The sequence below is a fragment of the Sciurus vulgaris genome, assembly GCF_902686455.1.
Source record: "Sciurus vulgaris genome assembly, chromosome: 15".
Taxonomy (NCBI): domain Eukaryota; kingdom Metazoa; phylum Chordata; class Mammalia; order Rodentia; family Sciuridae; genus Sciurus; species Sciurus vulgaris.
In genome coordinates, this window is record NC_136476.1 from 52,675,473 (window position 1) to 52,700,651 (window position 25,179).

The 25,179-nt window shown below is 37.3% G+C and overlaps 1 protein-coding gene across 1 annotated transcript in view; it reads left to right on the forward strand.

Moving 5' to 3' along the window:
- LOC306644675 (phospholipid-transporting ATPase FetA-like) overlaps positions 1–25,179 on the forward strand; it is a 190,977-nt gene that overhangs the window by 88,171 nt on the left and 77,627 nt on the right. The window contains 6 exon segments of the mRNA XM_079111815.1: positions 3,214–3,286; positions 3,651–3,721; positions 5,319–5,401; positions 6,253–6,411; positions 8,924–9,012; positions 23,372–23,568. Of these exon segments, the coding sequence (XP_078967941.1) occupies positions 3,214–3,286; positions 3,651–3,721; positions 5,319–5,401; positions 6,253–6,411; positions 8,924–9,012; positions 23,372–23,568 (672 nt within the window).

The window sequence follows — 25,179 nt, forward strand, 5'->3', positions numbered from 1 at the left end:
CTTCTCTGGAAAGTGGAAATAATATTTTTCACGTTAGAGGATACCTGTGAAGATGAAGTAAAAATAATTTATATTAAAGCAATTAATATGGGACTGGGTTTGCAACTCAGTGGTAGAGCACTTCCCTAGCATGTGTGAGACACTGGGTCTGATTCTCAGCACTGCATATAAATAAAAAATAAAGGTCCACTGACAACTAAAACAAAAATATTTTTAAAAAGTGATTGATATATTATAACATGATATTAAATAAATAAGTGATTATTATCAGTGTTATGGTTAGTAAGAAGACATTTGTGTTTATAACATGAGTGGATTTGGGTCATTCTCTTGTAGGCTTTGGTCAGGTCATTTTTCCTATTAACAATCTAAAGAAAGCAACAACATTGCTATGGTATTTGGTCATAGGTAGCTAAAGTGTTGGTCATAGGTAGGACTGGAAGACAGGCAAGTTCTTATGTAAGGCAAAATATGCAGAAATCATAAGAGGTGTAAAAAATTACTATAGCTAGCAAAAGAAATCAAGGAGAACTTTCTGGAGGAGGGGATATCTGTTTCAGGCCTTAAAGGATGGGAAGAATTCAATAATAGGGATTGAAAAGAAGAATGGCCAGTGTGACAAAAGTATAGCTGCAATGAAGTGCAAACCTGAAGGAAGTCAAGGCTGAAGTTCAGCCTTTCTCGTGGTGGCCTTGCAGCACACTTGTATCTGTAGTTTTTACCGTATAATTCAGTTATCTGGAGTTCTCAGGCATCTCCTCTTGTTGTTTATTGTGTCTGCTGATTCTTACTCACACTAGATTGTTTCCTTGAGTATTTAGAATTGTTGAAACTTCCCATAAGACACCAAAAAGGTCCTGTTGTAATTAAGAAGAAAAGGAAAACAGAAATAAAAAGAAAAGAAAGGGCAAGAATGAAGTGTATTAGAAACTAGCCAAGCTAGGGAGTTGCTCACCAAATGAATTTAGTCAAATGAACACTATAGCTTGAGTACTTGGGTTTTATAAGATTATTGGAGGTGAATTTGTCATGGAGTTATTTTAGGGCCCTGGTTAGACTCCGGGACCGATGAAAATCTGATGAATTTTATACACAGAGGTGAGGCTCATTGTTGAAGCTGCCTATCTTCCTGAAAGCAGCTTTCTTTTCCTAGAACACATGAGTCTGAGCATTGCTGCTACTGCAAAAGCTTATCTGTTTAGCAAGTTGAGATTTTTGTCATTTTTCAGTTAGTAATAATTTTGTTGACAAAAGTAAACTGAGGCAGAATATTTGCCTAGCATATGTGAGACACTGGGTTCAATCCTCAGCAACACATAAAAACATAACTAAAATAAAGTTGTGTCCGTCTATAACTGAATTTAAAAAAAAAACAAGCAAGCACTCTACCACTGAGCAACATCCCCACCCTGGTCGGTTTACTTTTTAGACCACCCTTTCACTAATGCTGCTGCCCTTAAGGGTTCTTTGTTGCAACCAACTACGTCTTATGATCATAAGAGTTCATTTCTTGTCCTTGCTGCCAGATAAAGTAAAATTTAGATTATGAGATTGTTAAAACTGGAAATCCCCTCTCCTACCTCAGACCAAAACAGCCTCAGAGCATGCTCACAGTTCTGGATTTAATTCCCCTCTTTTATTCTGGATCCTTACGTTATGGCAAGAAAAGCCTCGCTTTGGGAGTGAGTAGGAGAAGGAGGGGGCCTGAGAGGCATGAGGCAGGGGACAGGGGACAGGGAAGGTGCCACTGCCTCTCACCCCTAAAGGGAAAAAAACAAAAAACAAAAAGCCTTGCTTTTGAAAGAGTGTTGACTTTATTTATGTATTTGTTGGGAAGTACCAGTGTTCTGGATTGTTACACAACTCCAGAATGTATCACTCATGTAAAACAGAGAGTATAAGTGAATGGTCTCCCCTGAAGTCAGGGCATTGCCTTCTCTAGCTCTTTGGACATTCTTTCTAAACCAGAACTTACAATGTAAAACCTGGAAATAAAAAATGTACTTATGGCATAATAGGATTGAATATTTTAAATCAGTAAGGAATTTCTCCCCTCTCTCAGATCTGAGACATATGGTTGCTATAATTTCCAGGAACAAATTGGTACTAGTTTGACAGCTGCTTGTATAATAAAATATAAGCCTTTATTCGGCTGCAGTGGCACACACCTATAATCACAGTGACATGGGAGGCTGAGGCAGGAAGATCATAAACTCAAGGCCAGCCTGGGCAATTTAGCAAGACCCTGTCTCAAGTAAACAATGTTTTAAAAGGGCTGGGGATGTGGCTCAGTGATAGCATACCCCTGGGTTCAATCCCCAGTCCCACAAAAAGTAAAAATTATTTATTTATACACACACATTTAGTATCTATACACATACTTTTAAATTTCCAGGAGAAGCAAGAAAAATATAGCTCTGCTTTCTCCTCATGTTTCATTGGTGAAAACCATGGCAGACAGAATGCTAGAGAACTCACAAAAGTAAATGTCAGATCAAGACCAGACAAAAATCCCCAGCTGTCTCTCTCCAAGGTTGTAGCTACTACACTTCAGTGCTATCAGAAAATTCTCTAAGTAAAAGTGAAATTTATATTAAAGTATTTTACTGCATAAAAGAAATTTGACCCTTCTCAAAGGGGAGGTTTTCTCAGAAAAGTATTCCTTTGGGAGTACCTATGGTTTTGTGTATGTGGCAAAGTGGTGATGTATATCACAGCCTACAGGTGACAAGACTGCATTCAGAGATAAAATGGGGAATGACATATTACTAAATGAAAAATGCAAAGTGCATAAAGCTATGTATTTAGTGCATAACTTTTAGGTGTATATAGTGTATAGAATTTTGTGAGTTGAGGTTTTCTAGAAAGAAACACATACCAAAAAATTTACAGTGGCTATCTTTAGGGAGTATAACTAAGGACTGTGGATAAGGGAGGTTTTAATTTTTCCTTCTACACAATGCTTTACTATTCTATTTCACATAAAAATAATCATGTGCATGTATGTCTACGTACACTTCTTTAGGGTTCTAAGAAATGTTTATAACCTGAAGTCAAGAGAAATGGGTCCCATTCCTGATAGTAGGGAGGATGCATCACAAATCAGTTTAGTTTGACTTCTTCATTCACCTCAGCCTTATTTAGTGTTTTAATTCTTGATTGTCAAAACAGAGCTTTAGAGAATTCAGAGATTTAAAGATCATTGTCTTGCAGGGTGAAGGAGGAAAAATGGATGAATGTCGAAGTGGGAGATATAATAAAACTAAAAAATGACCAGGCTGTCCCTGTGAGTACCTATTCTGGCTGTGACTTTTTCTTTTTTGGTGTGAGTGGGAACCAGGGACCCTTACAGCACTTTTGCTACCAGTGCTCTTGGTGACCTTCATCTGCCTCACTTTGTATCAGAGATCAACAACTCCTAGGGCAAGAAGCTTGTTCTTGTCCATCCCTCCCCTTAGCTACAAAGTGTGAGTAGCTTTGAGAGAGAGTGTGTGGTAGCAGTGATGGGTCCCAGACAAAGAAAGTAAACCAAGTGTTTGTAAAATTATTAAGGTGGACACCTGTTCCTGAGGAAACTCTTTTGTCTCACCGTAATGTTTAAAAGTCTGCCTTCCTGCTTTCCTCAGCTTCTCTGACTTTTCTCATCACAGGCCGATCTACTACTACTCTCTAGCAGCGAGCCATATAGTCTGACGTACATAGAAACAGCAGACCTGGATGGGTAAGTGTTCCTTCCTTATAGTCCATTAAGTCACTTTAGCCAGCTCTAAGTGGCCTGTCACTGAGAGAGAGCATAATGCAGGTAAATGAACTTATTCTTAGGCGGAAGTGGTAGTATATCAGCTGGAGAGCCTAGAAATAACCAAATGAGAAAATACAGGAAACCAGATCCTTGGGACCCTCAAGACAAAGGCTGAGCTCTTGGCAGCAATAATTGAGCACCCACTGGGTACAGAATCTGGGCAAATAAACTCCATGTATTCCATTTCTAAACTAGAACATTCTCTCTGGCAGTAGTCAGCCTTCCATATCCACAGGTTCTGCATCAGTGACTTTGACTACCCACAGATGGAAAATATTTGGAAAAAATTTGCATCTGTACTAAACATGTCCAGACTTTTTTCTTGTCATTATTCACTAAACAATTAATAAATATTTACATAGCATTTACATTATATTAAGAATTATAAGCAATCTAGCCAGGCATAGTGGCATACTCCTGTAATCCCAGCAACTTGGGAAACTGAGGCAGACGATTGCAAGTTCCAGGCCACCCTTAGCAACTTAGCAAGACCCATCTCAAAACAAAAATAATAAAAAAGGGATGGGAATGTAGCTCAGTGGTGAAGTGCTCCTGGGTTCAATCCCCAGTGCCAAAAAAGAAAAAAAATTAAAGAATTACAAGCAATCTAGAGATTATTTTAAATATATAGGAGAGTGTGTGTAAGTTATATGCAAATGTCATGCCATTTTATATAAGGGACTTGAGGATTTGGGTATCTTTGGGGGATCCTGGAACCAATTCCCTGAAGATATTGAGGGACAGCTGTATTTCATAATGCTGAGTAGCAGGAAAGAGGTTAATAGAACTATACATTTTCAGAAAAGAGTTCCAAAGTTTCCAGGGGAAAAAAAATTGAATATGGAAGTAATTATTTACCAGTAAAATGTTCTATAGAGGATTTGCTAGAAATTCACCAATGTGTAAGGGCTAAAGTCTTAGGAGGATAGGGGCCACCTGCAGAGAGCTTGTCTAGTCAGCTTTCTTAGATCTGTCCCTCCACAAGCTTTTTGAAATGTGGATACTATTTTTGCTTGAAATGTGGCTTCTATTTTTGCTTCTGTCTTTGTGTATTCCTGTGTCAGCAAATGGTTAATTGGGACTTCTTTATGGGGCCCTATGCCTACTTATGAGGTCAGGAATATGTTTCCTCAGAGGTTTGTGCATGTTCCCACTAGAATCTGTTCTTTATTCTTGAAGGGAGCAGAATCCCAAGTTGCTTGGTGATGTCTCTTCAGCTTGTGTAGAGCATCTGGCCATCCAGATCTCCTGGATTGGTTAAAGTAGTGATGACATGTTGCTGGGGGAAGAAGGGAATGAGTGGGCTAGTACTCTGCTTCCTTGCAAAGTTTTCTCACCTCAGTACTGCCCACAAGAGTAGGGAACAGTGCAAGGGACTTCTACAGCTCAGACCCATAGCCCAAATCTTTTGGCATCATCTGTTTTTCAAAACCCTATGAAGAAGTAGGAAAAGTGGTCCTGTGCTGCTTCTATGTTTTTATCCTATAGTCTGGTGATCCTGTGTCCTTTACTCTAGTGAAACCAACTTGAAAGTGAAGCAGGCCATCTCAGTTACCAGTGACATGGGAGATAATCTGGACCTGCTTTCTACCTTTGATGGTAAGTTAGGAAATAGGTTTACGCAATCAAACTTTCATCAGTAGAGGACTAACTAAATGGAATACAACACATCCATATGGGGAATTCTACTTAACTCATTACAGACAATATGCAAGTTGATATTCATTTATTTATTTTGCAGTGCTGGGGATGGAACCCAGGGCCTTATACATGCTCAGCAAGCACTCTACCACTGAACCACATCTCCAGCTCACAAGTTGATATTTATTGACATAGAAAAAATAGTTACACCATATTAATAGGAGAAAAAATGCAGATTATAAAAGACTGCATAGTATATGTAACACAAACCTGTTTCTGGAAACATAAATGTTTGAGTACAGGTATAGGGAAAAAAACTTGGAAAGATATTCTTCAAAAGGTTAGTAGCAATTTTTTCTAAACAATGGCTAGATTTTACCTTATTTTAAGTATAGCATAAATATTTACAAAAGACATTTACTTTACTCATCAGGAAAAAGTTAAACTATTTCCATTTTGAAAAAAAATACTAGGTTTTCTTCAAGTTAAGTAATTTTTTAGTTTCTTCACATTCAAAGATCAAACCAGTCTGGCAGTACTGATGATAGTAAGTTATGTGAGCATTTCTCTCTCTGGATGATCCATGTCACATACAGAATTATTTTTCTTTGATGCCCAGAAACCTTTATTTGCTTTTCTGAAGGGAGCTAGTAAGAAATGGGGAACAGCTGAGACAGGATAGGAAGAAAATGTGTATGTGTTTTGAAAGACAAGTTTTCTTTCTGCTTTTCTGTTGAGTCTCTTTTCATCCTGTTAGGAAAGCCTAAATATTACAGAGCCAGGACTTTTACTCCTTTGTTTTTCTGCAGGAGAAGTGAGGTGTGATCCTCCCAATAACAAGTTGGATAAATTCACAGGAATCCTGACCTATAAGAGGAAAAGCTACTCCCTGGACCATGATAAGCTGCTGCTCCGTGGCTGCATCATCAGGAACACAGATTGGTGTTATGGCTTGGTCATTTATACTGGTATGTTTCCCTGAAGTCATAACCAGATTCTCAACCTATTGGAGTCTGTTGTGGATACTTAGTTTTTAGGATACAGATATGGCACTCAGCTGTATTTCAGAACCCTATGACTTAGAAATAGGTAGAAATAGGGAGAGGTAGATGAATGTATATATGTATGTAAGAATTTTTTATTTCTTAGGGGAAAAAAAAGTGACTTCTGTTTTCCAGGCAATGAACTTCCAACACATCAGCTCAACCTTTGTTAGAAAAAGGCTTTATGTTCAAGATCACAGAGCATTCATGAGTCTTTCCTATCAAATCTGGACTCAGTAAAGGGTATACATATACAGAAAGTGAAGCAAACTAGCTTATGAAAAGAAAGAGATACATTTGGATTACTCCCAAGAGGAGATAATAGAAACAGTACTCATTATGGAAAAAAATAAAAAGTATAATATGAGAAGTTCATATCAGAAGTCACCACATTTAGAATCACAGTGCATAATACTTAGCAAGAGATTTTCTTGGATTATGTTATGGTTCAGGAAAATAAAGGAAGCCTCTGTGCTATGTCTTTAGTGATAACTGACAATGTGTTAGTAAACTTTCTTTTTTAAAAAATATTTTTAGTTGTAGATGGATAACTTTATTTTTTTTAATGTGGTCCTAAGAATCAAACCCAGTGCCTCACATGTGCTAGGCAAGTGCTCTACCCCTGAGCCACAACCCAAGCCCAGTTAACTTTTTCTTACTGTGACAAAATACCTGAGATAAACAACTTTAAAAGAAAGATTTATTTTGGCTCACAGTTTCAGAGGTTTCAGTCCTTGATCACTTGGGTCTATGGTGAAGCCAAACATCTTAGAGGGAAACCAAGCAAAGTCTTTCATATCATGGCAACCAGGAAAAGAGAAAGGAGGGGAAGAACCCCAATAGCCCCTTCAAGGGTATGTCCACAATGACCTAACTTCCTTCAAATCCTAAAGTTTCCATCACCTCCCAATAGTACCATTAGCTGAGTACCAAGCCTTTAACATGAACTTTTGGGGGCATTTAAGATCCAAACCACAAGACAACAACAACCACCATAGTAAGAAGCATTGAAAAAGATTTACCATAGAAAACTCTACTACTTGAGAGTCTGCTCCTAAATGTGGGGCTCCTAGTTTCCTTACTTCAGTGGAAAACAACAGAACTCAAGTCCTAGGGAGAATCTTAAGAGTCCAGGGAGGCTCTGGTGGAATATCTTTCCTTGTTTTTTGTTTTTTGTTTTTTCCACCTGGAGTGGCAACTTCTAAGCTGCCTACTTCCCAAACTTAAAAGATGTAGACTCATTTTCCTTACTACACTTTAGCAGCTATCCATGCATAGTTTTCACTCATAAAATGTTCAATTTCAGTCCAAAGTCTTTATTTTCCCCAAAGCAATAGCAATAAGGTTGCCTGCTATCACAATTTAGTTAGGGTTTCCCTCTGACTTTTGGCTGGTTATATGGTTGTGAGCAGCTTTGGGAAGCTCCATACAAAGAACTGATGCTACCAAGGGCATCCTGACATACTCAGTGCAGAGGTGAGTTTCTATTCTTGCTGCATGATGCCAAATTCTACCATGATCTCCACCTTCTTTTTGAAACCCAGGGTGAGTAGGCTCAGTAGGACTATGGAAGATATGGTCCCTGTAGCTTCCAGGCTCTGAACCAAATTGTGCATTACTTCAAACCCTTCAAGGAGTGCCTCAGAGGAAAGAATGGCACAGCTTATGCTGGGCACTCCCAGTGTTTGCCCACACACCATGGCAGTTACAGGTCTCCCATGGGGAAACGTGGGTGAAATTCCCTCTAGAGCACATGTAAGAATAATGTCAGATGGTAAAAGGCTAGAGACATTTCTACTTAGTTTCTTCTATCCTTTTATGCTTTCTCCGCAGCCATATCTCTAATTAATAACTTACAGCTCTAGTCTCAATGGTTATTAATCACTCCTTACTTCTGCTTACTATCTGCCCTGTCATGAAGAAACACAGGCTCTCATCTTTCAATCCCAGAGAAGCTCAGCCCCTGGCTTCTACTTCAAGAAAAATTACTGCTATTGTGTCTTCCTTTCTTCCATTTCCAGTTAGAAACTTTAAGTATACCATGGCCCAGCAGTAGGGTTCCTAAAAAGAAGGCAGAGATCTTTTTTATCAGGAAATTCTTTCACTGGTCGAAACAAACCAGGTGGCAATGAGAGAGAAGCTTAAGAATTCCTATTCTGAATTAACTCATCTCAGAAAATCTGTCAGAACTGTCTGCGGTGCTACAAAAAGAGGAGTCAACATGAATGCACTTCACGGAAGTAGTCTGGACTATCCTCAGAAACAAATGTTCCCTTTTGAGTTACTGGTACAACTTTGATCCTTTCTCCAGAGCTTTGCCTCCTGGAATTGCATAAGAGGTTAGAATAGGTAATCATTGAGTTATATTTTGATCCAATTTCAAGCCTCTGAGTACACACTGTGATTCTAAGATCTGATATCTGTCTGTTTTACTTAGGGCCAGACACCAAATTAATGCAAAACAGTGGGAAGTCCATCTTTAAACGGACACATATGGACCATCTCATGAATCTCTTTGTGATCTGGGTAAGTTAAAGACTTTTTTCCTCTCTGGTTTTTTTTTTTTTTTTTTTTTGGGGTGGTGTTGGTGGTACTGGGGATTGAATATAGGACCTCACACATGTGTCCCCTGAGCTACATCCCCAACCCTTTTTATTTTTATTTGACAGTATCTCACAAATTTGCCCAAGATGGCCTTGAACTTGCAATCCTCCTGCCTCAGCATCCTGAGTTGTTGGGATTACAGGTGTTCCCAGCTTTCACTCTTTGTTTACAAATAGACTTCCACAGAAATAGTTGGATTTCCAACTTGTAATTTAGTTGTTTGAAAACCTCAAGTTTTAAGACTTCACAGCCTAAGGTCTGAAGCAGAAAAGAACAGAAACAATTTACAAAGGAGTTTAGTTTATACTTCTGTTGTGGAGAAGAATGTCTATTTGTTTAATAAGATATTAACACCGTGATTAGTAGTACCAAAGAACCCTACTTTAGAAATTAAGAAATACTTTTATTTTCTCACAATCAACTTTACTCATGATCACTTTAATAAAGACTCACTTGAACTAATAGGACACCTTATTTTAACTGATGATTTTCAAATTCTATTTCCTTAGAAGAGTTCTGCACGGAGAATAGGGGAGGTCAAGTGGGTTTTGTTCTGACCTTATTTGAAGTTCCTATTTCAAAAAGAGCAGCTTAATGTTTATCTGTTTGATAAGATTTCAGTTGGAAAAATAGGGGATTCTTCTGCTAAAGAAATGAAATTCTAAAAGTACTCCAAAATATAATAATCAGCTTTGGTAACAGAAGTTTAAATTAAAGACTATTAATAATTTATGTCCATGGTGTCTGATTTAGGTTGCCTTTGGTCTTACTGGATAGAGAAAGATTAATTTCTTTGCATCATTTCCTGTGATGTCTACACTTAATTTCATGACTTTCCATTTTCATTTTTAATGTTGTTAAACTGAATATTTTAAAAATGCCTTTTTTTCTACATACTTCTCATCAATATCTGAATTATAAACTGCCTTTTCTATTATCAAGAACACAAACAATAGATGTTGGTATGGATGTGGGGAAAAAGGCACACTTTTACATTGCTGGTGGAGTTTCAAATTGGTGCAGCCACTCTGGAAAGCAGTATGGAGAATCCTCAGAAAACTTGGAATGGGATCCACCTTTTTATCCAGCTATCCCACTCCTTGGTTTATACCCAAAGGACTTAAAATTAGCATACTACAGTAACACAGCCACATCAATGTTTATAGCAGCTCAATTCACAAAAGCTAGGTTGTGGAACCAACCTAGATACCCTTCAACAGATGAATGAATAAAGAAACTGTGGTATATATACACAATGGAATATTATTCCACCATAAAGAAGAATAATATTATGACATCTGCAAATAAATGGATGGAATTGGAGAATATAGTGCTAAGTGAAATAAGCCAATCCCAAAAAACCAAAGGCCGAATGTTTTCCTTGATAAGTGGATGATGGGGAGAGGGATGGGGTTGAATGAAGAATGGAGGAACTTTAGATTACATAGAGGGAAATGAGAGGGAGTGGGGTATGAAAAATGATGGAATGAGGCAGACATTATTACCCTATGTACATGTATGATTCCATGAATGGTGTGAATCTACATCATGTACAACCACAGAAACGAAATGATGTACCCCATTTGTGTACAATGAATCAAAATGCAGTCTGTAAAAAATAAAATAATAAATAATAAAAATAGCAGGTAATGAAAAAGGAAGGAAGGAAGAGAGGGAAGAAAGAAAGAAACTGGATAAATATATATAATGGGTAGGTACAAAAATTCTACAAAAATATTAATAAATGGAATCCAGCAATGTAAAAAAATAATAAACTGTCTTTTCTCCTACATTTATTATGAGAAACATCACAGTTCTTTTCAAAATCCTTTGGAGTTATTATACATGGTTTTGGAAAATTAGTACAGTTCATTCAGCTTTGGAACCAGCAACAATTATACACTATTTTTCTTTTTCTACCACTGAATGTATAGCTTTCAGCAGTTGAACAAAGTTCTATTTCCTGGCTTTTTTTAAGGTACCTGGCATTGAACCCAAGAAACTCTACATCCTTTGCTACATTCCTTGCCCTTTCTTAAAATTTTGAGATAAGTTCTTAGCTAAATTGCTGAGATCATTGTAATCCTGAATCACTGGGATTATAGGTGTACACCACCATGCCCAGCTTCCCAGCTTTTTAATGAGAAAGACAATCATAGTCAAGAATTCAGAAAGGTGACATAGGCAGATACGCTTTTGATAATATTAGGAACATGTACCATTAGCCAATAAGCTAGGTGTTTTGGCCTAAGCTCCAACACAGGATGTCTCTCATCTGCCTACAAAAGTTCCAACTATTTGTGTACCTGTCTGAAAGGCAGTGACAGTATTTCACATCTATAGAAGGATTTTAACTTTTATAATATTTACATACCATTAATTATGGCTACTACATCCATTAGCAATAAGCAAGTTAAGAAGCATTTTCCCCTTTTGACACATGTTAATTGAGAGAATAAAGTATCATGAAGTCCCACAGAAATACAGTGGCAAAGATAGGTCTATGACTCATGAAGTCTTCAAGTCATATTTATTGAGAATCTATTATGTGCTCAGCCATGTGCCAGATGTGGTGAAAATTACAAAGGTATATAAGAAATTACTCTAGGGCTGGGGTTGTAGCTCTGTGGTAGAGCACTTGCCTAGCGTGTGTGAGGCACTGGTTTCAATTCTCAGCACCACGTATAAATAAATAAAATAAAGGTCCACTGACAACTAAAAAAAAAGAGAGTAAGAAATGGCTCTAGCCCTCAAGTTTATAACCCATTGTGGGGAAGGCATCAATATCAATATATGCCAGTTGCTTTACATGCTTCATTTTATTCAATAGTCACATCTATTCAACTAGACATAACTCTTCATCATCAATGCTCTTTCTGCTATACTTGCTATTTCCTTGGAGAGACAAAATTAAGACAAGACAAATCCTGTTTAACATGGCAGATTGACTACATGTAAAACAATTATGAAACTAAAAGGAAGATCCTAAAAGTTTCCAGAATGAAGAAAAGGTCATACAAAGGAACAGGAATCAGAATAACATTTGACCAGCAAAAGCAGAAGATACCTATTGATGCTTCCAGGAAATCATTTGCAACCTCTAAGTCTAAATCAGGTGAAACTATCAGTAAAATTGAAATGTAAAGAAATATCCATATGTGCAAAGACAAAAAAATTTAATCATCACATATCATTTCCCAGGAAGCTTCAAGAACGTGTGATTAAGTCAGGTGTGATGGTATACACCTATAATCCCAACAGTTTGAGGCCAGACTAAGCAATTTAGTGAGGCCCTAAGCAACTTAGCGAGACTGTTTTAAAGTAAAAAGGAATAGGGCTGGGGATGTAGGTCAGTGGTAAAGCACCCCTGGGTTCAATCCCCTGTACCAAAAAAAAAAAAAAAAAAAAATAGGTATACTCAAGCAAAACAGAAGCATAAACCAGAAGTATAAAGCAAGAAGGAAGCAGCTATGGAAGCCAGGAAGCATGGCTATAGTGGAAGGAAGCTCTAGGATGAGAGCTGAACAGCAGGCCTGGAAAACAACCAGGAAGATCAGAATAGGCCTGGAGAGGGGTCTGTGCAGGTGTCTGAGAGAATGAGACTCTGCTCAGGCTCTCAGCAGGAGGCTCTCAGCTTGTAGAGCAGCTGCTACAAGGCCCTGCATTTCGAGGTCCTTCATAACCATCTTTCCTTCAGCATGGGATGGTATCTGGGGTAGTGAATTCACTTCAGGGCTTCAGTTGAAGAAGGACATGAAGACTTCCCATTTAAGTTGAATGAAATGACTGTAAAGAAATACAAATGGAAAATAAATGCCTAATATGTGGGACACAAAATGAAGAACTATCAGCAGAGATGTTAACCGATTTTTGGAATGCAAATAGATTATAAAGCAGAGTAAGGAATGCTTCAATAGGAATGCATTCTTCTTGGTAGCACTTACGAGTGGCTCCAAGCTGGAATCAGCAGGAATGGAGAGCAGATGTGGGATACAGGCCAATAATCAGAGTAATTAATTTTAAAACTATCCATAAAACAACATGGGCAACAGCCAGATGTGGTGGTGCATGCCTTTAGTCCCACTGGCTCAAGAGACTGAGGCAGGAAGGTCACAAGTTCAAGGCCAGCCTCAGCAAATTAGCAAGGCCCTAACCAACTTAGTGAGACCCTATCGCAAAATATAAAACAAAAAGGGTTGGGGATATGGCTCAGTGTAAAGCACTTCTTGGTTAAATCTCCCATACAAAAAAAAAAGAAACAAAAAACTAAAAAACAAGGGCAAGAGGTAGCCATCTATATCACTTATGTAAACAAATAGATTTGCCTTCTAGTCCTAAAAAATAAAACTGCTTTTGAAATAAATTTAACAACCTACCTGAAGAGGGCTAGAGTTTCTGGTTTTTTTGTTGTTGTTGTTGTTTGTTTTTTGTTTTTTTTTAATTTTTTATGTTTGGTGCTACTGGGGATCCACAGGACCTTGCATGTGCCAGGTAATCACTTGTATCCCTGAGCCACATCCCAAGGACCCCTAGGGCTTCTAATGTGTCAATAACTTCAGAGTAAAACCCACTTAATTTTAAATTCAGGAGGTTCAAGTTTGCCTAAAAGTTCCCTGGGTAGCTAGGAACAATATGTTCTATCTTCCTATTCATGGTCTCCATTCAGGGGAATGGCATACTGGGGAGACAGAATTTACCAAAGAAAACAAAACCTATTCCAGAAACCTATAATGATCAAACTATTCTTTTGTTCATATTTTTAAGTGTACTGGAGGGAAACTGGTAGCACAAAGAGGAGGATAAGGGTCTAATAACTGACCCTGAAATAAACATAATTCAAGAAAAATAACTTTCACCAAAAATTTTATGTCTGTTTTCAAAGAGAAGAAGCAGTTGCATGCATGAAATAATAAGTGACTTGGAGAAAAAGGATGATTAAAAAAAGCAATAAAGAGAAATTTTAGAAAGTAAAAACAAGATTACTAATGTTAAAAAGCCAGAAAAAGAGCTGAAATTGAGCCAGGAAACTCCCCTGGACCATAAAACAAAAAGACAGATAGAAAATATGAAAGAATTGCTCGTTTTAAAAGTGGACCAAACAAAAGGGTTGGGCAAGGAGGAGTTCCTCACATATTTTCATAAGGATAAGAATAAGACCATGACAAAAAAAGAGAACCAGATTGGCATCAGACTTCTCAACAGCAGCACTTGCTCCTAGAAACCAGTAGGATACAACCCTTCAGTTCTTAATAAAAATGACTTTGGCTTAGAAATATATATCCAAGCAAACAACAAATCAAGTGAGAGAGCAAACTTGTTCCTGCCTTAGGATGTTTACACTTGCTGGTAATGTCTGCCCTCAAGTCTGCATTGCTTCTGCTTTTTCATCATTTCATTTAAATCAGCTACCAAGACCCTCTTTATTCTGTTAACCTGTTTTATTTTCCTCAAAGCAGTAATCATAGTTGTATTTTCATTTCTTGTCCTCGTCTCCATAGGATGTTGTCTTTTTTTCACCACTATATCCCTAGTTACAAGAGCTATCCTTCCACATGAGAGTTGTTTTTATTTGTTGTGTGAATGAAAAAAATGAATATCTTAGTTACCAAATTATGAGCCTCTACAGTAGAAATTATATCATATTTATCCCTTTATCTTGGGAATGTCTTACACAACATAGTACTCAGGAAATATCTGTTGAAAGGTTATTAATGAAGAAGTGCTCGTGAATTAGCTTTATTTTATCAGCTCAGCAGTTTTATTTGTTTGATATTGTATCAGGACATTGTCAATGTAGTCAGGTATAACACATTTATTTCTTGTTTTTAAATTTTTTGTTTGTAGTTATAAGTGACACAATACCTTTATTTCATTTATTTAGGTGGTACAGAGGATCAAACTCAGTGCCTCACACATGTGAGGCAAGTGCTGTACCACTGAGCTACAACCCCAGCCCAACATTTATTTCTTGAAGTAATATAAAGCAGCAATCCCTCCCTCCAGATTTAAACATGTCATTTTCTCCCCATTTTTGGAAATGTTTCTTAGAGGAAAATCTGAAGACACAAGAAAGCATGTTTATCAAAGCTGCTTCTTACGAGCCTACAACTGTGCTGGGAGTTTGATCTCTGCTCCCCAGTGATGAGAGTTCTCTATGAGCCTTGATCTTCAACCAGGAGTGCATTTGTGGGGCAAAGAAGCAGAATGCCTAAAACTGGAACAGTGCCCAGAATTCTGGGGCAAAGCATGGATGTGAAGGACCAAAGGACCAAGGAGTACTAATTTGGAGGGTGCTGCCTATGAAGCCTGGGAGCTCCATTATGAGACAGATAGTCTTAGTTCTAGGTCAGTTTGGTTATTCTTGACAAAACTCAGTTTTTCAACTATTGAAAGTATTTCAGGCTTTACTGGAACCACTCTTTGCTAAATGGGAGGCTATTTACTCTTCTTATATGTGATTGGCTCTGGTAATAAATAAGTAACCAATGGAGTTTGTAGCAATAACCAATGGAGCATCTACGTACATCAAACAAACCCTTCTCAAGAATCAAATAGACCATAACACAATAATCCTGGGTGACTTTAACACACCTCTCTCACCCCAGGATAGATCTTCCAAATAAAAACTAAGCAAAGAAACTATAGAACTAAATGATGCAATCAACGATTTAGACTTAACAGACATATAGAGAGTATTTCATCCATCAAGCGAATACACTTTCTTCTCAGCAGCACATGGACCCTTCTCTAAAATAGACCATATGTTATGCCACAAAGCAACTCTCAGAAAATACAAAAAAAAAAAAAAAAAGAAAGAAATAGAAATACTACCCTGCATTCTATCAGATGATAATGGAATAAAACTAGAAATCAATGATAAAATAAAAAATAGAGGGACTGGGGTTGTGGCTCAGTGGTAGAGCACTTGCCTACCATGTGAAAGGCATTGGGTTCAATTCTCAGCACCACATATAAATAAATGAATAAAATAAAGGCCCATTAATATCTAAAAAAATTTAAAAAAATAAAAAATAGAAGCTACTCCAACACCTGGAGACTAAACAGCAACTATTAATGGTGAATGGATAAAAGGAGAAATCAAGGAGGAAATTTAAAAATACTTAGAGTCCAATAAGAACACTGATATGACATATCAAAATCTCTGGCATGCTATGAAGGCACTGATAAAAGGAAAGTTCATTGCATTGAGCTCGTACATTAAAAGAATAAAAAGTCAACAAATGATGACCTAACATTACATTTCAAAGCCCTAGAAAAAGAAGAACAAATCAATACCAAAGGCAGCAGAAGATAGGAAATAATTAAAATCAGAGCTGAAATCCATGAAATTAAAACAAAAGAAACATTTCAAAAAATTGACAAAACAAAAAGTTGGCACTTTGAAACAATGAATAAAACTGATAAACCCTTAACTACACTAACAAAGAGAAAGAGAGAAAACTCAAATAACTAAAATTCATGATGAAAAAGGAAATATCATGGCAGATACTACTGAAATACAGACGATAATTAGAAACTATTTTGAAAATTTATACTCAAATAAAATAGAAAAACTTGAAGACATTGAAAAATTTCTGGAGACATATGATCTACTCAAACTGATGCAGGAGGATATACCCAATTTAAACAGATCAATTTCAAACAATAAAATAGAAGATGCAACAAAAGCCTACCAACCAAGAAAAGCCCACGGTCAGACAGATTCTCAGCTGAGTTTTACAAGACCTTCAAAAAGAATTAACACCAATACTCCTCAAATTATTCCATTAAATAGAAAAGGAGGAAACCCTTCCAAACTCATTCTATGAGACTAGTATCACCCTGATACTAAAATCAGACAAAGACATATCAAGGAAAGAAAACTTCAGACCAGTATCCCTCAGGAACATAGACACAAAAATTCTCAATACAATTCTGGCAAATCGCATACAAAAATATATTAAAAAGATAATGCACCATGATCAAGTGGGGTTCACCCCTGGAATGCAAGGTTGGTTCTACATATGAAAATCAATAAACATAATACATCACATCATTAGACATAAGACAAGAATCATATGATCATCTCAATAGATGCAGAAAAAGCATTTGACAAAATAGAAAACACTACAAAACTAGGGATAGTAGGAATATAACTCAACATTGTAAAAGCTATCTACACTAAGCCCAAGGCCAACATCATTCTAAATGGAGAAGAATTGAAAGCATTCCTTCTAAGAACTGGAACAAGACGGAATGTCCTCTTTCACCATTTCTATTCAGCATTGTCCCTGAAACCCTAGCCAGAGCAATCAGAAAGACAAAAGAAATTAAATGGATATGGATAGGAAAAGAAGAACTCAAACTTTCACTATTTGCTGACAACATGATTCTACATTTAGAAGATCAAAAAGATTCCACCAGAAAACTTCTAGGACTCATAAATGAATTCAGCAAAGTAGCAGGATATAAAATCAGTACCCCTAAATCAAATACATTTCTATACATCAGTGATGAATCCACTGCAAGAGAAATTAGAAAAACTGCCCCATTCACAATAGCCTTAAAAAATAAAATACTTGGGATTCAATCTAACAAAAGAGGTGAAAGATCTCTACAATGTAAACTACAGAACACTAAAGAAAGAAATTGAAGAAGACCTTAGAAGATGGAAAGATCTTCCATGCTCTTGGATAGGCAGAATTAATATTGTCAAAATGGTCATACTACCAAAAGCACTATACAGATTCAGTGCAATTCCAATTAAAATTCCAATGACATTCTTCATAGAAATAGAAAAAGCAATCATGAAATTCATTTGGAAAAATAAGAGACCCAGAATAGCCAAGGCAGTCCTTAGCAAGAAGAGTGAAGCAGGAGGCATCACAATACAAGACCTTAAAATATACTACAGAGCAATAGTAACAAAAATGGCATGATATTGTTACCAAAACAGACATGTAGACCAATGGTACAGAATAGAAGACACAGAAACGAACCCACATAAATAGTTATCTTATACTAGACAAAGATGCCAAAAATATACATTGGAGAAAAGATAGCCTATTCAACAAATGGTGCTGGGAAAACTGGAAATCCATATTAGTAGAATCAAATTGAACTCCTATCTCTCACCCTGCACAAAACTCAACTCAAAGTGGACCAAGGACCTAGGCATTAGACCAGAGACCTTGTGCTTACTAGAAAAAAAAGCAGGCTCCATCATTTTGGCTTTAGGAACTGACTTCCTCAATAAGACTCCTAAAGCATAAGAAGTAAAATGAAGAATAAATAAATAAATAAGATGGATTCAAACTAAAAACTTCTCAGCAAAGGAAATAATCAATAACATGAAGAGAGAGAAAATCTTTACCACATGCACCTCAGATAGAGCACTAATTTAGGATGTATAAAGAATTCAAAACCCAAACTCCAAAAAAACAAATAACCCAATCAATAAATGGGCTAAGGAACCGAACAGACACTTCATAAATCAATCAACAAACATGAAAAAAATTCATCATCTCTTGGAATTAGAGAAATGTAAATCAAAACTACTCTGAGATTTCAACTCACTCCAGTCAAAATGGCAATTATCAAGAATACAAGCAATAATATGTGTTGGCGAGGATGTGGGGAAAAAGGTACACTCATACATTGTTAGTGGGAATGCAGATTGGTGCAACCACTTTGGAAAGCAGTATGGAGATTCCTAAGAAAACTTGGAATGGAACTACCATTTGACCCAGCTATCCCACTCCTCGGTTTATACCCAAAGGACTTAAAATCAGCATACTACAGTGACACAGCCCATCAATGTTTATAGCAGCTCAGTTCACAATAGCTAAACTATGGATCCAACCTTGATGCCCTTCAACATATGAACAGATAAAAAAACTGTGGTACATATACACAATGGAATATTATTCAGCCTTAAAGAAGAATGAAATTATGACATTCGCAGGTAAATGGATGGAACTGGAGAATATCATGCTAAGTGAAATAAACCACCCCCCCAAAACCAAAGGCTGAATGTTTTCTCTAGTAAGCAGATACTGATCCATGGTGGGGGTGAGTGGGTAGGGGAGAATGAAGAAACTTTGGATTATGCAAAAGGGAGTGAGGGGAGGGGTATGGTGGTGGGGTTGGGAAGGACAGTGGAATGAGGCAGATGTTATTAAGCTATATACATGTATGGAAATTTTTAAAAAATATATATCACTGTCAAAAAACAGATTATGAAAAAAAATTTAATACCACATATCCTTTATTAAGATTACTCTGAAATGTTCACATTTTTCCTATTCCCAAGTGAAATTGATGTGTACTAAGAATAAATAAATACATACATAAATAAATAAAAATTAAAGAGTTACAAGTAAAAATAAATAAGTAAACAAATAAAATTGGAAGTATAAAAGTCCCAAAATAGCCAATGAAATTCTAAGCCAAAAGAGTAATTCTGGAGGTATCACAATACCTGATTTCAGATTATACTACAGAACCATAGTACCAAAAACTGCATGGTGCTGGCCAAAAAACAACAACAACAACAACAAGACACAATGGTATAGAACAGAAGACACAGAGACAAACTCATACATCTACAGTTGTGTGATCCTTGACAAAGTTTCCCAAAACATACATTGGAGAAGAGACAGCCTTTTAAACAAATGGTGCTGAGAAAACTGGTTATCCATTTGTAGAAGAATGAAACTAGACCCTTATCTCTCACTCTGCACAAAAATGAACTCAGAATGGATCAAAGATCTTGGAATTAGACCAGAAACCATGCAACTTCCACAGGGAACATAAGGTCAACACTCCAGCATATAGGCACAGGCAATAATCTTCTCAATATGATCCCTAAAGCTCAGGAAGTTATGCCAAAATTTAGAAAATGGGATGGCATCAAATTAAAAAAGCTTCTACACAGCAAAGGAAATGATTAAAAGAGCATGAAGAGAGAGCATACAGAATGGGAGAAAATCTGTCACCTATTCTGATAAAGGATTAATATCTAGAATATCTAAAGAATTCAAAAACTTAACACCAAAAAACCAAATAACCCCACTAAATAAATGGGCAAATGAACTTAACAAACACTTCTCAAAAGAAGAAGTACAAATGACCAACAAAAATATGAAAAAATGTTCAACATCTTTAGCAGTTAGGGAAATGCAAATCAAAACCCCACTGAGATTTCATCTCATACCAGTCAGAATGATAGTCATGAAGAATAAAAACAATACTAAACGCTAGATAGGATGAGGAGGAAAAAGAACAATTTTACACTGTCGGAGGGATTGTAAATTAGTACAACCACTATGAAAATTAAGTATGAACATTCCTCAAATGATGGGGCATGGAACCACCATATGATCCAGCTATACTACTCCTTGGTATTTATCTTAAAGAATTAACGTCATGTACTATAGTGATACGTGCATGCCCAGCACAATTCACAATAGCCAAACTATGGAACCAGTCTAGATATACATCAGTGGGTGAATAGATAAAGAAAATATGGTGTATATACACAATGAGGTTTTATTCAGCCACAAAGAAAAATGAAATTATGGCAGGAAAATGGATGGAACTTGAGACCATTATGTGAAGTGAAATAAGCTAAACTCAGAAGGTCATGTGTTCTTTTATATATGGATGCTAAAGAGAAAAAAGGAAAAGAAAGAAGAGGGGATCTCCTGAAAATCACAGGATATCTGTAAAGGAAAGGATGTGGGGTGGCTCAGTGGGATCTATTTTGTTAACACCAACAATTGTTTCACACCCAGTATAAGTTACAAGAGCATGCTAATGGGTATGTCCATTCTTGAAGATAACCAGCTTTAAATTCCCCAACACCAGAAACACAGGACATCACAATTAGTCTGAGATGTGGCTGAGGTCATGTTTCTGATAAAGTCTTTGTGTCCTGGGGCATTAGTGATAGTCACATAATATTTACTTGGTCTCAAATTCCCATAGGGAGATGTCAAGGGTGATACCACTCTCATATTCATCTTTCAGTTTATTCAGGACTCTGGTGTACTTGGACGAGTCTTTCCCATCTCAGCAGTCTCTTTTTCAAGTTTTTAATTTTTTTTTTGTTTGTTTGTTTGTTTGTTTGTCAATCCCACCACACTTGTAGATCAGAAGGCCAGTGGTGGTAGATTTGCCTAAATCTGTGTCCCATGACAGTGATATTGACATGAGTCTTTTCCTTTCCTGTTTTGACTTTAATTTAGTGGTGGTTTTCTCAATAACTGTGTTCTGGTGGCAAACTCTTGTGAAGAGCAGGGCATTGGGTTAATCTAGAACTATAGGTAATATAGAGATATTAGTCAAAGTAAGATTAGTGATATAACAAAAAGCCTCAACATCTCAGTGACAACATTATAAAGATTTATTTCTTGCTCATGTGACAATACAAAAAGGTTTATGTGGGAGAAGGTACCTTGCTTCACCAGTCAGAAACCATCAGATTTAAATATGGCTCCTCTTGTTCTGGAGGCAAGGGAGGAATTTATTGTTCTTAGTGACTCCTGCCTCTGCCCCTGGGAAGTCTTCCCCATTTTTTATCCTTCCTGGGCAACTCTGAAGTGGATGTTGGCATGGCTAGTGGCCAAATAAAATCGGACAGAAAGCGGCCAAAGCAAGCTTTATTGGAATTTGGCTCTTGGGTGAAATTCCCAGCCCCCCTGGGTACAGTCAGGGTAGGGAGCTGGAGAAAATTGCACGTGGCTCCAGCTGCCCAGGGTCTTTATAGGCGGGAATGGGCGGGGGTCCTGCTGAGTGACAGGTGGATGTGTAAGGGTCAGTGGAGTTTTCCTGCCCGTTTGATTGGTCGTTGTGTAGCATGCTGCCCTTTGCCTCAGTTGCTCTGTTCTCCCTCATATAGTCGCCCAAATTCCAACCTAACACTACTCTCCTTGGGAATTTCAGTTTTCACCTGTTTTAAGGCTTCCCAAATAGTCACAGACTTTTTAAGACCAGGTTCATGGTCAATAAAACCACCCTCCAAAGGAGGGACTGTATAGAGGGAAAAGAGGGGTGGGAGGGATGGGGGGAAGGAAAAAATAACAGAATGAATCAAACATCATTACCCTATGTCAATGTATGATCACGCAAATGGTATGCTGTTACTCCATGTACAAACAGAAACAACATGTATCCCATTTGTTTACAATAAAAATAAATTAAAAAAAAAAAAAAAAACACCCTCCAAAACCTATAAGGCTTTTCATGTATTTGCTTCCAGTTAGGTCCACGTGCAGTAACCAACCCAGGCAAATTCTTTACTAGATATAGTTCTTAAATTCGTCCTTTTTCTGTTCTTTCTTGCCCTTTAATGTTCTCTCTCCACTGAATGGTAAGAAAGTTGAGGCTCTCTGGAATAAGAGTTATTAGTAAGAAGGTATCATCTGTAATGCAAATTTTGTCTCAAGCCTGAATCATTCACTTCATTCAGTTGAAAAGAACTATTGGGTCTTGTTTGCTTAAGATTCCAACCTTATCTCTTCCTGTTTGTTGTCTCAAAGTCATAGTCCTTTGGTGTCCTATATTTCTGTACTCTGTATCACATTTCATTTTTAATCATAAATTGGTCAATTCAATTTTTTCTTTCAATACCTTGCCAAAGGCAGCCAACAGTAGCCAACACGTTGATACTCTGATTCTTTCTAACCACTTCCCTTGGAACTGCAGGTTCAGTAGGCACATGGTCTTAACTTCCAGTTTTACCAAATTATTTACTGTTTATACATGCTGTCTGTCTTTCAAGTCTTTTTTATCAGTTTCTCCCCACCTGCTAAGCTAGTGCCACACATTTTAGATTTTTGTTAAAGTAGCACCTCACTTTAGTAAAGGAGGGATTAAGAGTTTGGGTTTTAGAAATGGTTAGAACCTGTTTATCCTACTCATTAGGTAAGTAACTTTAGGCAGAATATTTTTCCTTGATATTTTCTCAGTATCAAGTTCCTCATTTGTTATTAAAAGGGATTATTATAAATATTAAATAGCATGTAATCATCATAGTTACTAGCACTTAATTAGTACTTCATATATTCTAGTTTCAAAACCTCAAGGATGGCTCCTGCTGGGCTTTCTTTTCTGTCCTGAGTATTAATGCCTGGGACCTGTGAACTATAGGGCTTCCCTGTCCCACAAAGAAAGAAACATTCTACTGAAAGATAAGACTCCATAGGTTGAACTGCAGCAGCTTATACCTAGGACGAAATGTTCATTTAATTCATTTTTCATTTTATTTTCTTTTATATAGATTTTCCTGTTTTTAGGTGCCATGTGTTTTATGCTAGCAATTGGGCATGGCATTTGGGAGAACAAAAAAGGCTACCACTTCCAGATTTTTCTGCCACAGGAAAGTTATGTCTCTTCATCAGTTATCTCTGCCATCTTCATTTTCTGGTCCTATTTCATTATTCTCAACACCATGGTGCCCATTTCTCTCTATGTCAGGTAGGTATCTTTGATCATTTGGGGTTATGGGAAAAAAGGGTTGACTTCATACTTCCTGCTTAATCCTCCAAATAGAGCATGAACTTATAGAATGCATTACTATATGCTGTTTTGCTCTTTACTTTCCTCAGGCATGGCATGCAAAACACTCTGAGGAATATATAGAGAGTACATAAATGCCTTCCATGTCCAGAATATTGAGCTAGATACTACTACATGGTCTGTACAAAAAGAAAATCATCCCTGCCTCAAATAAGCTGTGAGTGACTAAAAAAGACATACAAACACATGAAACAATTTTGAAAAAAGACACAAATTTGGTGATGCTGAAGCCAGGCCAGGCAGCATCTACTTACCAATAAGATAGGTTCTAAATGTTCATTCATGTCAGTCACTTAGTCAGAACTCAGAGTGCATGTTCCACAGAAACAAGATGGCAAATGGTAGATGGGTGTGGTTATAACCTAAGTTCAGTCCCTAAAAGTTGAAGAAGAAGAAGAAGAAGAAGGGTGTTTCCTTCCCTTTTTCATAAGCACCCTGGAAAAAAATTTGAAATGGGTGAAATAAATCTTCACTATACTTTGCTATTCCTTTTCTGGGTTAAGCATTCCCTTGCACATCCACAGACCCAAATGTGTTTTAGTGTCCTCCTTTCCAGGTTTCCTAAAGCCATCAGTATGGCATCCCTACCCCCAAAAGTATTGCCTTGTTTAATATTTATTGCACACCTACTATATGCCAAGCAATATATTAAGTGCCAAAGCTAGAAACATGAATAAGGAGGCATCCCTTTCTCCAGAAAAGCTTGCAGTGTAGCTATGGAAACACACATAAATAAATAAATAAATAAATATGGTATAACATGAAAAAGGGTGGAACTGAAATAAATAAGTGCTATAGGAGCCTTGAGAAGAAATAGACTGATTCTACCTGGAGAGGTTAGGAAGATTTTCAGAAAAGGTAATAATCAAACTGATATTTGAAAAAACAGAAAGAATATTGCAAGCAGAAAATTCAGCATGTACAAAGGTGCGGAGGTTTTTAAAAGCTAAGCTAAGGTATTAAGCCGTAATTTCAAGTCAGATCCAGAAGAGCCTTAAATTCAGACCAAAGGGTTTGAATTTTATCCTAAAAGCAGTAAAGAACCAGCCAAGATATTTCTTTCTCCCCCCCCCCCCAAGGAAAGAAAGAATGTGATTAAATGTTTGGATTTAGAGGACGTTTTTTTTCCTCCTCATCTGAGGCGCCAGGGATTCGAACCGCAGCCCTTGCGCATGCCAGGCGAGCGCTCTCTAAAATGAGCTGTTTCTCCAGCTCGTGTTTGGATTTAGAAAGACTGTGATGTGGCTGGTAAAAGCCTGGGCAGGGAGTAACTCCAAGCCTGAGCATCATCAATAAAGAGTCACCCATGAGAACTTGAGCACCCCTTTCTTCAGCTCAAAGGAAAAAACTCAGGCGTCTCAATGCTGCTGTCTCAGACAGGGGTTACTAATAAATCAGTTTAACACACATTAAGTATGAATGATGACAGGAAGATGGCCCCTTAAAAGTCTTCACAGGGGCGGGGAATATAGCTCAGTAGCTGGAGTGCTTGCCTGGCAAGCACAAGGC